Genomic DNA, 13,244 nt, shown 5'->3' on the forward strand with positions numbered 1-13,244 from the left:
GGTACGGGCACTTAGTAAAAGGAGTGTATGACTAGATCATCAAGTCATTAAGTTCATCAGCTTAGCATAACTGCGTATTGTGTGTTAAGCAGGAACAACACAAAATTCGGATCGTTAAAAGCTTATTGTTAACTGGATATGGCGTTCACAGACATTCGGATTACGTCTGCTTTGAAACAGCTAGTTTATTGCGCTGTGTGGCCTAAGATAATTTTGTGATAAGACCCTAATGTTGAGCTGATATTGGCTTATTTATTTTCCTCGAGCATAGGTACCATGTTTGTCAGAGTTCGGCTGTAACGATCAACATTGCAAACACTTTGTTTTGGACAAACAACTGCTATGTCGTAAATACTAACACTATTTGTTTTTGTCAACAGATTGGTCACGACTACGGCTACTTCACAATGGTGACGGACCTCCCTAAGTACATGACAGGGGTGCTCAAGTTCGACATACATCGGACAGGCACGCTTGCAGCCTTGCCTTACGCAGTCATGTGGCTGAGCTCCATCGCTTTCGGCTGGATTTGCGACAAGATTGTCAAGAGAAACTGGCTAACTGTCACCAACGCTAGAAAGACTTTCACTACTATCGGTATGTAATACTTATGTACTACATGCTAATTGAACACCATAAGAGGTTTGCTATTTAATTTGGTAAAATTGTTTGCACGGTGTGGCTGTTTTATAGTTATCACATAAAAGCAAAAGCTATTTCAAAGTTCAAATACGCAGTAACCGTACAGGTATAAAGCTATTCACTTACTTTCATTTACAACTCTCCTTCATAAAATGACTACTGCTTTATAAAGCTGTAAACATAAAGAAATCATATACTTACAAAAATCTTGTTCCACAGCATCTATCGGTCCTGGTATTTGCATGATCCTGGCATCGTATTCCGGCTGCAACACTGATGCCGTCGTTATCCTATTCACGGCATCCATGGGTCTGATGGGCGCCTTCTACCCTGGCATGAAAGTCAATGCTCTGGACTTGAGCGGGAAATACGCCGCAACTATAATGGCAATTGTGAATGGGATTGGTGCCATTACCGGCATCATTGCGCCTTACCTAGTTGGCTTGCTGACTCCTGATGTAAGTACCAATAGAAATATTCTTTCTTATTATCTCTGTACTGTTCTTAAGTAGGTGTCGGAACCAATTGCGCATTATATACCAACGCAAGGTTGCTTTAGCAAATCGATCGCGAGTCCTTGGGATCAGTTTTGGCAACAAAGAGACTTTGACCATTATGGAAATCGGCACACTTAAGTTTTATTGCATTCCATAATTTTAAGACAGTTGACACACTTTTGTTACGTGTTAAAGAATTTTAATGGTGCTTACGTAGACGAACCACTTACCTCCTAATTTGTGTTCTAAACTGATTTATTGTTATCTTTTCAGAGCACGCTTGTACAATGGCGGCTAGTCTTCTGGATAGCTCTAGCAGTGTTCGTATTAACGAACTTAGTGTTCGTTGCCTGGGCGTCTGGTGACGAACAGTGGTGGAACACCACCACGCAAGACCCGAGGAAGCAACGCGAGGCCGAGGCGGGAACAATCCAAACCGTCAATGCCGAGATTAAGTTGTAGACCAGTACTTTAAAAAAACTGGTTCAAATCACAAATAAGAGGAATATTTTTCGACGCGAAGTGAGGTTCAGCTCGTTTTCCTGTCGTTAATGTTCCGGAAGAAAGTGTAAATAAAATATTAATAAGTAACTAATAAGATGCAGTGCCTAATAAATGAATACTGAAATAGTTCATCGCACTGCTTTAGACAGTTTATAATAAACGTACTTAGTTCATCCGTTATATGGCGTTATGCAGTTGACTCGAGACAATTTTAAATATTGCATGAGTAGATGTGAGTGAAAATAATTTATAGTACAAACTGTAAAAGTTTCAAATGAAATTCATTAAATCATAATAATAGGCGATTCTCTGAATCCACAGCCAGTGCTATGTGATAGTAATAATAATTAATAATCCCGTTATAGATATTATTATTATTTTGTAATTATTTTTTTAATAATTTTCAATCTTAGAATATCGAGAAATTAGTTTAAGTCTAATATTAAATTCAATATTTATTACAAGTATTATTATCTTGTTGATGACTGTACTTTAGTTTCTAAGTAGTCATACAAAGTATTATCATTGTCTGAAGAATACTGATTGCCTATTTGTAAATATTTGTGAAAAATATTTATTTGACGATGAAATGCACTGACAAATTATTTTGTTCACGTATTTTTGAGCAAAGGAATATTTTGCAAGAAAGGCTGTGAACAAATCTGGGTTTACAGGGAAAATACGAAAGGCCACGAAATTACATTATTATTCAACATGATATCGGAATGCACTATCCATGACGCTACAGAATCCTTAAAATTGCATAATATGTATTTTTAAGTTTGCTTAGAGTGAGATTTTCCAATGATGTCTATTTTTAACTTTCATATAATCCCTGGTCTCCCCTATTGCATTTGATTTCAGGGTGCATTTTGTGCCATTTAAGAGATCTGTATGCAGGCTTTATGTTAGTGTTAATTTTCGTAAACGTTATACTAAGACTAAGAATGGTAACCCCATTACTTGTTTAAACTATCTGAGATAGTAGTTCGTAAGTTATTTTGTACAATATTCTTGAATTTTGTTAAAATAAAAACATTGAAAAAAACATGAATATATTAATTTATTTCATACGATATTATAATTCATCAATTAAAATGCATGCATACACTTGAAATAGAAACAGCTACTTACACTTATCAGACTCAGTTTGTGTTCTCAACACATTTATCTACACACAAAATATACATAAATTAGGGCCATTTATACTGACCACCTTTCTTTCACCACACATGAGTTTTTATTTTCAACTCTTACTATCTTACATAAAAACTTGGCCCCAAAAAAGTACCGGCTTTAGTATCAGGTACACACCATTATTTTCTCGAACAAGTTAATGCTCTAAACCTAGTACTAAACCTAGTACTTTTTAGGACCAGGTTTTATCATAAGGTGGCTGTAGACTGGCTCTCAATCGTAATCGAGTACATTTTGAAACCTACCCCTACCTATGTACTGATGATATAATTGGAAAAATATGACCCTTAAAACCCTAATGAATGAATGAATGGTCATAAAACACCTACGCTATGGGAATAAATGTGATTATTTGTATGTACTTGTTAACCATTAATACACATTAAAATGATTTTTTTAATTTTAAAGTAGATACTAAACTTCTATCTTATGTATGATATGACATTATAAAAGTCATATCATACATACAATAAACTTATACATTATGCAAAGAGCTGCAAAGAACACATATTTATTTAAAATCAAAATTTTAAATGTCGGTTTATAAAGTTCTAGTGTTTTTAAGAGGAATTTGGCAAGATGTTAGATTAGTTACTATAATCTAATCTTTTTAAATTCTAAAATGTTAATAGATTGATGTCGCCTCATGAAAGGTTTTCAACTAGACTTTTCATATATGTAGTCACAGTTCAAATAATTTCACCCCGCCGAAGTTGACTACAAGTGACTGCGCAGCAGACAAAATGTACGAAGAAACCACAACTGCGCATGCGCTAGACATCAAATAGCAGACTTCAGAGGTGCAAAGTTATTTGACGACAGATTTACATGAATGGTAATTCCTAAAAAACCTAAATTAAGGTTTGATTTGCAGTAGAAATTAGTTGTAGAAAGTGCAGTAGTGTTTTAAGCAAGCAGGGGCGTAATTAGCTTACAGCTACATTATACATAATTATGATACGCCAATAAATATTAATTTCATGAGTTACAACAACAAACTGAAACACCACATAAAAAGTTGTACTGTCATAAATGTATTTAAACGAAAATGTAGGAAGAACAATTGTAAGTAAATAAATAATATTTACACCAAGGCAAGTTTTTTATAGTATTTTACAATAAATAAAATAAATATATTACAATGGTAAAAAAAATAATTAAATAAAATAAGATTACAATCTTTAAAAAAGTCGCACGATCAAATAAATTGAATTCTCATTGATCTATCACATCAGTAGTTAACTAATAAATGCAATAATAATTATCAATACGAACTGTAATGACTATTTCGGAAAGTTCTAGAAACTTTTATTCTAAAAAGATATATACCATTGAAATGTAGATACAGAAATACACAATTATTTATACAGAATAATAATAATAATCTATGAGGAGGAGGCTATTTTTGCTAAATCAACTTGCCGCTAGATAATGCCGTCGAACCAATTACTACTTCAATTATAAAAATGTTTAGTGCGTTGAAAAAGCATGATTTTGGTACTAAATGATCGCGTCTATGAAGTAAGTTACTATCCATCCAGTCGATGGCTACCTATCTAAGTCCAGAATTAAGTAGTGTCGTATAGTCAGTTAATTATTGACTTGAAAATATTCTTCTTTATGTTACGCTTACTTGATTATCCTGAAAATTATACAGCCATCGACTTAAAATCCTACTAAGTAAAAAATGTCTACGTGCGTACAAAATATGATTGTTAAATTGTGAGTGGTTTTAGAATCATACAACGCGGAAACACTCGCTAGTCTATCGAGTACTAAATACCTGCAACCTTCACATTGTTACCGACCGAGTTCCGATCAATATTCCACATGCAGTTTAAATAAATATATTAGAAAATATATTTTAGATTACAGGATTTGTATATTTTAAATTCCTTCTAACGTTTGAGGAAGAGGGTTAGTTATTCAAAACATGAGCACAATTTTATGACCGCTAAAAGATATGCAAATTAATGGATTCAAATAGGAATTTGAAAGATGGATGCCGTGTAACTATCAAGTTCGATCTCTGGTTTGCAACATGAATATTTTATGAGGTGTAATGCGGGCTTGTCTAATACCGGGATTCTTCACGATTTTTATCGTTCAAGTTTACTTGGAATGCATAAAAGAAATTCGTTTACCGATTTTGACGATGATTTCAAGCTTACTATAGTTCGGCCATTCAGAGAATGCGTTCCTGACACGTCGCGATTGAACTGACGACGTAACTACATTCATTGATTATTGATATAATAATGTTGTTTTAATGCTCCTCAATTGTTAAAACGGTAAACAACCAGCAAAAATATTTTTATCGTAACTGCAACGCCATTGCAAAGTTACGTCGTCAGTTCAATCGCGACGTGTCAGGAACGCATTCTCTGAATGGCCGAACTATAAAGTAAACCTCAAGATTACCTATTGGTTCACACACTATTGTATTTTCTTACTAATATTCTTAGTCTAAGCCTTCATTATCTATGGCAGAAAATCTAAACGAGAACCGCACTTCAAAGTTACACGACACCTTACAGGCGGCCATTTCGATCCACCCCAATATTAGCAAGTTGCTTAGACGCCTCCTCCTTCGAAGTTTCAGAACAACTCCATGACCGACGAGGGACTGGTGGCGTCACTGAGGTCAGTCCTCTGGTTAAGTATTTGTAGGGCCTGAGCTGTTTGTATGTAACGAATGGAATGATGTTCCAGAAGTTCCGCGGCGGCAGCGGGCTGTTTTGTTAAGAGAGCGCGGAGTCGGCGGGCGTCGTCGTAATCCATGTTCAGGAGTTTACACGCTTCTAGGAGCCTGATTGATAGAGAATATCTTATGTAGCGATTTTCATTTCTTTTTTTCGTTTTGAGGGCGAATGAAGTAAAGCTAGAGCAGAAGTCCAGAATGTTGCAAGTTTTGTAATCGACTTCAGGAAAAGGAGAATGGTCTCGAATTCATTGCATTATTTGATATCAGTAAGTACTGGGTGCTATAGATCACCTTATTTACCTTCACAATCATACTTGAATTTAAATCAATTATTTATTACGTTATACTTGCACATAATCTAGGTTTTAGAAATATCACTGACCTGGGTAACTGGTAGACTTGCGTGGCGATTTTGTTCGGTGGCGCAAACGCAGGTACGAGGTTACGCTTGACGTCGTGTGTGAACTGCATCGTACCGCCCGTATTGAACCAGCTCTCTAGTACGATCTCCTGTGAAAGAAACGCAAACTTTGTTTAGTACATAAGTGACGAATTTTGGCAAGTCTGTCTGTTTGCTGAAATTTTTGTAAAAATAAACTTGTCTACTGCGTCAATCGACTAACATCAGATTCGCCAAGAAATTAGCGAAGGAATGAGGAGGAAAAATTACCCTCCGTCTTATTATTGTCTTATATGTCGTTCCTAGGCAATCAAACGAGTTTTCCATATTTAAGATTTATTCCTTTTTGGCAGGGGAAATTAAAGACTAGTCATCTACATGATCTAAGGGAAATATTATACCTAATGGTAGTTACCTATAGTCTGTTTTTTAATCTCGTAGACTAAACTGACATTACGAGTGTGGTCAGTTTATTGCAAATTCTTAAATAGGGATGTGGCACGACCGAAACTTAGCGTTAATAAAATCAAGTTTCGTTTTTTTACAATAAGACATCCTGAAATAATGGGCTTATTCTTGATGATTACGCATGGCGTTGCGTGGTCAGATATCCCTGGCAGTTTGTAGCACGTCGTGCAGCCGTGTTTACGTACGTGAATTGTAAATATAAAACTTTGAATGAATATTAAATTCGTCTATTATAGAGAAAAAGTTACGATTCAACTAACCGGTATCGTAAGTACAGCACTGCACCAAAAAGCTAGCAACATTATTTGTAAGTTTGACATTTTGCAAGTGTCAATTTAGTCTACGAGATTAAAAAACAGACTATAATTTATTTCTGGTGAAAAACAAAAATAAAGAAAAATTTTAACCAACCTCAAAAATATACTGATCAACAATATCAGCGAGATGCGCCCGCAGTCTCGTGGTAAGTGTGGGCGCGAGTCGTAGTGCGGCCACGGACAGTCGCGCACACAGCGCCGCGAGCGGCCGGCAGAGCGAGCCCGATACACTTAGCGCCATTTCTTCTACGATTAATAGCCCGTGCCATCTGGGTTGGGTGAAATAAAGTTGTTAAGTACTTTCTGGTTATGTACGTGGTTATATATATTTTTTTAGAATATAGGAGCGATAATACGAGTAAGCGACTAATGTACAAATCATCAATCAACACCCCGGCTTCTTCATCGCCTATTAATAGTCTATATCTGCTAACATCACCAAGCAGCAAGAAAATAGTTAATAACACACATACTTTTGCCTCTTATAGTCCTTCAAGCCCGCCTTAAACTCGAGCAGTATATGTTCGGCCAGAGACGCGAGGCCGCTGTCTCTGAGGCGAGCGAGCAACGCGGGTGCTTCGGCAAACACCCCTGCTTCCTCTGCCTCATCTTCACCCGTTAAGGGTTCTGTTACTGCCAGGTTTACTATTGGTGATGTCTGGGGAGAACGGATAATGTAAATTTATTTATAAAATTATTTATTATGTATGTATATATTATATAATTGATAAAACATATCCCTCCTCAAACCACCCACAACATCTAAAACCCCTCCACAATACCTCCCCAACCCAAAACCAGTCAGGAGAAAGGCGCAGACATACCATAAGTGTTACCCTTTCTCCCCAATGTAAATATTAAAAAAAAAAAAAACTATATAATTTTATTTATAAAATTACTATATAATTTTATTTATAAAATTACTATATTTGTTGTTTTATTTTACTGTTAAGAGTTCAGAATTGAGAACAAAAACTTCATGGCAACTTTTTCTGTCACTGGCAGATTATAATCTTAGATTGTTTTTGGTCTGCACGATTTTGAATCAACTTTGTATAATTAAAGAAGCTCAGCATTCATAAATAAGTAAACTGAGTGTAAAATTAGTGAACACTATATGACCCCAAAACATCATATCGACACTGGCATAACAGAAACAGTGAATAATTAGTGATTGTTCTTTTCAAGTACTTACCACATCGTATTGGTTCAAATCTGGGACCATTGAACTATGTCTGGACATTTCACTGAGCGCTAAGTTCTTGGCTCGTAGTTCCACTTCCATTAGCGATAATGCTTCCGCTGTTATTTCTGTAAAAGTACTTTAATTGAATTTATTTATTGAAAAACATTAAATCATCTATAAAAGTTTATGTTACGCCGGATGGAAGGCCCATGTATTGCTACTAGATAGTACTATCGGCAAATCGTTTAATGTAAATGACTGCTGCCGAATGTTTACTTTTACCTAAATTTAAATATATAGATACAATACTTTTTTTGCGCATGGTTTATTAAAAAAATAAAAAATAATTTGCATGTAATATTTTTAACTAAACAAGTCCAACATCAGTGGCGTCATTGTCTATGCTATAGCCACTGCCAAGACAATTATTGCCAACAAAAGAAGGTTTTAACAAACATTCGCGGGACTTTTTAGTAAAGTTACTAACCTTTATTCCTCTTGCAAGGCATTTCATCAGAATCCGTGTAGTCAGTGTCAGAAGTGGTGTCACTGAACTCATCGTCTTGATGCTGTTGTTGCGTGAAGTTGTGGAACTGACGCCGGTAGTAATGTAGTTGTAGATAATGCTGGACAAACACAAAATATATGATAAAGAGGTTGCATTGCTTAATTAGTACCGACTTATCGATTTTAAGAATATTATATTAGAAATGCAGCAGTAATTGAAATTTTTGAAACGTAATCAACTTTATAAATTAATTTACTTTGACATATTTTTAGAACTTTTATGGATCTGGCTCACATGCAAAAAAGGTCATAAACTTAACGAGAGCTTTTTTTTGAAAAGTAATCTGAAGCATATAATTTTGAGTTAACAGAAAATAACAACAATTTTAAACTAAACATAACATAAAGCTGCTCACAATAAAACCCTTAACTTTCTTATAAATACAAGGTTAAATTATTCTTAACTTACCAAAGAATGCGCCCACTGCAACAAAACAGTCCTAGTATGATGAGCGGCATTAATGACAGCTGTCAACGGATGAGATCCCGTGTCAGGCGATAGGAAGGAGTCCACATGTAACGAGTCTATGGCCGCGCTGAGCAGCTGTGTGAGACGGATACGCCATTCTTCTACTAGCTCTAGTTGAAGCTCCAGGAATTGTAGTCTGTAATAGGAAAGAAAATAATCTATAAGGTCAAGTAAAGTAATTGGAGGATTATGTGAGTATAATAACAGCGCGATTTTATGGTATTAAGAGCATAAGGAATTAACATAGCATATCGACTGCAAGCAAGCAATACCTCCTATCTGACTCCGGGTGGATTTTAAAGGGGAACAATAAAACTTAATAATATCCTTATTCCAAGGTATAATGAGATACTGAAAATCTAAGTTTTCTTTTTTTACGGATAGTATCGATTAATAAAGTTTTTTTCTTTTTATTTTGAGTCTAAGGGTAGTTAATAGTAAAAGAAAAAAGATACGAGTTTTTTGTAACAAAAATGTCAGATAGGAGGTATTGCTTGCTTGCAGTCGATATGTCAAGTAGTTTGATCCGTTGATCAAGATCATGAGTTTGATTATGCATACAGCCTGCATTTAGATCCAGTTTTTGTTTGGCCCAAATATTAATTATGTTACTGTGTAATTTATATAACTATTCACATGTTTTATACATTTTTCAAGTGATTATTTAATTCACATATTTTATGTACTACTTTAAGTAAATTAGTTTAATTGATAAACTTAGAATTCTGTATTACCTGTGTCCCGGCTGCGGCAACAACGCATATCGGTCTTCAATGGTCCTCAGTAAAGTAACGAACCAATCAGCCGCACGTGGTATCCACAACGCAGAGCCAGTCGCCGCCCCGGCCCCTGCACCTACTCCCTCGCTCCACTGAGAACATTCTAGACTCTCGTCCATTTTTGCTAAGGCATCTGTTCGAAGGAGAATAAAATATTTTTTTAAATGGTGATTTATTGCTTGATGCTGATTGACTGACGGAACAAGGTCTGCAAACTTAGAAATGATAAATTCTTTAGTTTGGATTATACAGCTTGTGGGCTACATACATATTGCGGAGCGGTCATCGTCTGCATACTTATTGCCTCTTCGATAATCTTCCTTTCCCAATTGTTATTTTATTTTAGAAACTATGTCAATGAGGATAATATCTACAATCGTTTCGCAATTCGCAGAAATAAATGATCTACGCTATTTGCCCTGGATGATAATGCGATTTAATTCTTATCGTGAAACAACTTGAAAATACTTACATTTCTTTTCCACAGTCTGCCATCTCACAAAAGTTTCCGCCTTCGTCAAAACTGACAGTACACTGTTAATATCTTTTCCAGTGATATCAACTAATTCCCTTTGGAAGCCGAGGGTTTCATCCACGGCATGAGCGAAAGCCGCGTCGACATCGACTATTTCGCCCTTAGAACTTTGAGTGTGATACAACGCAAGTACTGTGTGCAATCTCTCGGCTGCCAGTGCTATGAGGCCAGCATTGAATTCATCCTGAAAAATTAGTTATTCAAACTTTTAAAAAAGGAACCGCAGCGCCAATATGCCGAAGCCAGCGCAGAGGGCTTTTTGCTGTCAAATTATTATCGACATTGTTTCCATTGACATAGAGTCTGAAATTAATAAACACAACTTTCGCACGTTGTTGTTTTGAAGCGCTTAATATTGCAGTTGCGTTATTTGATTTTAGACTCTATTTCAAAGAAAATACAGTCTACAATAGATTGGCAGTGCTAACAAAATAGAAGATTCAGAAAAAAAAAACAAATACATACCGCTGCCTTAACATGCTTTAGTTCCAATTTATCAGCAATCGGCTGAACATAAGACTGGACGAAAACTTGATGGTGTTTGATCCAAGTGAGGGTCTGTGTAAGGAACCATTCCGGTCTATCGATACGGGCCGTCTGACGTGAACCCGTGAAATGGAATTGGAACCTCTTTTTAAGAGGACGTAGTAACACTCTCACTGGCAGGCATGGACCTTTCTCTGTTAATAATAAATAAGTGGATTTAAGACAATTTAGCTGAATTTGTACTAAATTAAATTAGAAGATCTTGAGTCAGTTGTGTAATTTTATTTGAATTATATTAAAATTAGTTGTTGATTGCTTATTAGATCAAGTGTGACAATAAACCTATCTAATTTCTCGTAATTTTTTTCATAAGGACAGAAATATGTCAACACTGTCATAAACCAATGGTTGACTTACCTTGTCCCAATTCATCTGTCACATTACTGTTGACTAGATCCTCAGGTTCTTCAATGAGAAATAGATATTTAGTGAGACTGTTGAACTTCACCATCACCTCTTTGGGTATTGGGGAGGCGTCTGCTGGAGCTGAGAATGGCCATTTCAGCTGCTTCAGTACATCTTCGTAATGTCTGGAATATAAAAAAAATAATTTAAAAGTAATATATCATTGACAAACTTTCACGGTCGTGAAATCAGTTAAAAAAAAAAACTCTGTTAATCTTATAAACAATCACAACGCTGTTAGTATGTTTAAACATCTATATTGAGGATGGGAGAACACAAGGGTGATATACAAAGAAATACATAGGGGTGGCATGTGAGGAAAAACAAAAGGTTTATGCACTACTACACCTTATGCAGATAAGGATTTTATAGAGAGTGGACTACATAGGGGTAGTAAGTGATGGGAGTGTATAGGGAGATTCAATAAAAAAAAGTTCATTATCTCAAGAACATCAAGATTGTGGGCATGCCCACAGAGCCCACTATTGCAGATCAACTAATGTCAAGCAATGAGGTCATATCTTAAAGGAAAAAAAATGTCTGCATACAGTCTGTTACTTACTTCGTGAGTTTATCTTTGAGAACGTTATGCCAATAATGTGTGTACTCCTTCACATAACTGGCTCTATGCCCCTTTTGGTACATGGCGCACATCTTCCTGAGCTCACTGTACAGTAACACCATTTGCTCATCATCATTAGTTTGTTTCATTTGGCGGCTGAAATGTAACAATGAAATATTTATGACTATTGCAAAAGGTTTCCAGATTTTGAAACAATATTAAAATATTGTGAAGCCTACATTCAAAATACAGAATAATTACTATCATAGATCTCATTGAGAAGCTTCAGTCTCAAATAAGGTCTTTAAACTATAGCAACTTGTAGACAAATATGATTTATTTATATATGCAATATAAATATATCACTCTCGAAAGAGATCTATGCCTGTCTACATGCCATTTTGTGCCGTCGATTTTGTATGCACCTAGTTCAAAACTTGGAAAAAGGCAAAAATGAATTGAGAGCTCCCTCCCTGTTTCAGTGGGTAAAAAATAAAGTAATAACTTATCTTACCTCAGTTCATCAATTTTCTCAAACGACCTTAAGTAAACTAAGACCTCTTCCAGTTTATTGATAGCTGCAAACCTCTTATCAATCTCAGACCTCAATGGCTCAGTTTTGTTCAGAAAGGCTTCAACCTTCTTCTTTAAATCATCACTGCGACTCTTCAACTTATCTATTTGATTAGAATTTAACTCTGCCTTCTTTAAAGCTGCTGACAGTTTCGTTGGCACTTCATTGTTGGCTACATTTAACTGCAAAGTAAGTTTTTAAATATAAACAATTTATTTTAGCCCTACATACTCAAAACAAACAAAAAAGAAATTATTATCTTATGATCATAACTAGGTAGTTCCCTCTGTGCAGTTTCACTTGGTCCTGTGGGATCTACTGCGATATTGGGCTATATAATACTAAAAAAATATTCAAATACCAGCAGATCCAAGAAGTTGGTTCAACTGGTTATCCATAGGTGCTAAAAGGCATTCTGGCAGGATGTTAATAAGTGATTGAAAAACTTACGCTATTTTGAAGTTGATCTCGCTTGACCGCTAATTCTGCTTGTAATTCTACAGCACTTGCTAAATCATTAATATCGCCACCTATTCTTAAATTAAGACTTTGTATAATAGAGTTCTTCTCCTCTTCATCCATGTTTAATGTTTGAAATCTTTCAACGTAAAATGTATGCCATTGATTATTTAGCTATGCAAGTAAGCAGCATTTATTTATTATTTTATTTATTTTTCTTAGAGAAAAATCAGGACACGAAACAGAGCGCTGTCAGCTGTCAGTTTTCGTCAAAGAGTAAAGTAATATATAGGGAAAAGAGAGCCCACTCACGTGTTATTCTTGCAACCCAATTTGACAATGCGCTATCTTTCTCTAAATTGGCCCCGAACTACCTACATAGCTATAGCTATAAAAATATTATAATTATGCATCATATTCATAACATTTTCTA

General features: G+C 35.5%; 2 protein-coding genes across 3 annotated transcripts in view; one reads left to right on the plus strand and one right to left on the minus strand.

Moving 5' to 3' along the window:
• LOC124633177 (putative inorganic phosphate cotransporter) overlaps nucleotides 1-3,072 on the plus strand; it is a 40,545-nt gene extending 37,473 nt beyond the window's left edge. For both annotated transcript variants that reach the window (XM_047168321.1, XM_047168322.1), the window contains exons 6-8: nucleotides 381-597; nucleotides 862-1,100; nucleotides 1,413-3,072. In XM_047168321.1, coding sequence (XP_047024277.1) covers nucleotides 381-597; nucleotides 862-1,100; nucleotides 1,413-1,601 — 645 coding nt within the window. In that variant the 3' untranslated portion in view covers nucleotides 1,602-3,072. The remainder of the gene's footprint in view (nucleotides 1-380; nucleotides 598-861; nucleotides 1,101-1,412) is intronic.
• A 2,174-nt stretch (nucleotides 3,073-5,246) lies between these two features.
• LOC124633175 (RAD50-interacting protein 1) lies at nucleotides 5,247-13,076 on the minus strand. Its single transcript, XM_047168317.1, has 14 exons — nucleotides 12,803-13,076; nucleotides 12,293-12,534; nucleotides 11,779-11,934; nucleotides 11,169-11,341; nucleotides 10,731-10,945; nucleotides 10,203-10,449; nucleotides 9,686-9,863; nucleotides 8,892-9,087; nucleotides 8,403-8,541; nucleotides 7,925-8,040; nucleotides 7,203-7,387; nucleotides 6,824-6,998; nucleotides 5,927-6,054; nucleotides 5,247-5,649 (listed from the first exon to the last, which is right to left on the minus strand). The coding sequence occupies exons 1-14, from the start codon at nucleotides 12,932-12,934 to the stop codon at nucleotides 5,439-5,441; spliced, it is 2,493 nt and encodes an 830-aa protein (XP_047024273.1). The 5' UTR covers nucleotides 12,935-13,076; the 3' UTR covers nucleotides 5,247-5,438.
• Nucleotides 13,077-13,244: the final 168 nt, after the last annotated feature.

Source organism: Helicoverpa zea, chromosome 9 (genome assembly GCF_022581195.2).
Source record: "Helicoverpa zea isolate HzStark_Cry1AcR chromosome 9, ilHelZeax1.1, whole genome shotgun sequence".
NCBI lineage: Eukaryota > Metazoa > Arthropoda > Insecta > Lepidoptera > Noctuidae > Helicoverpa > Helicoverpa zea.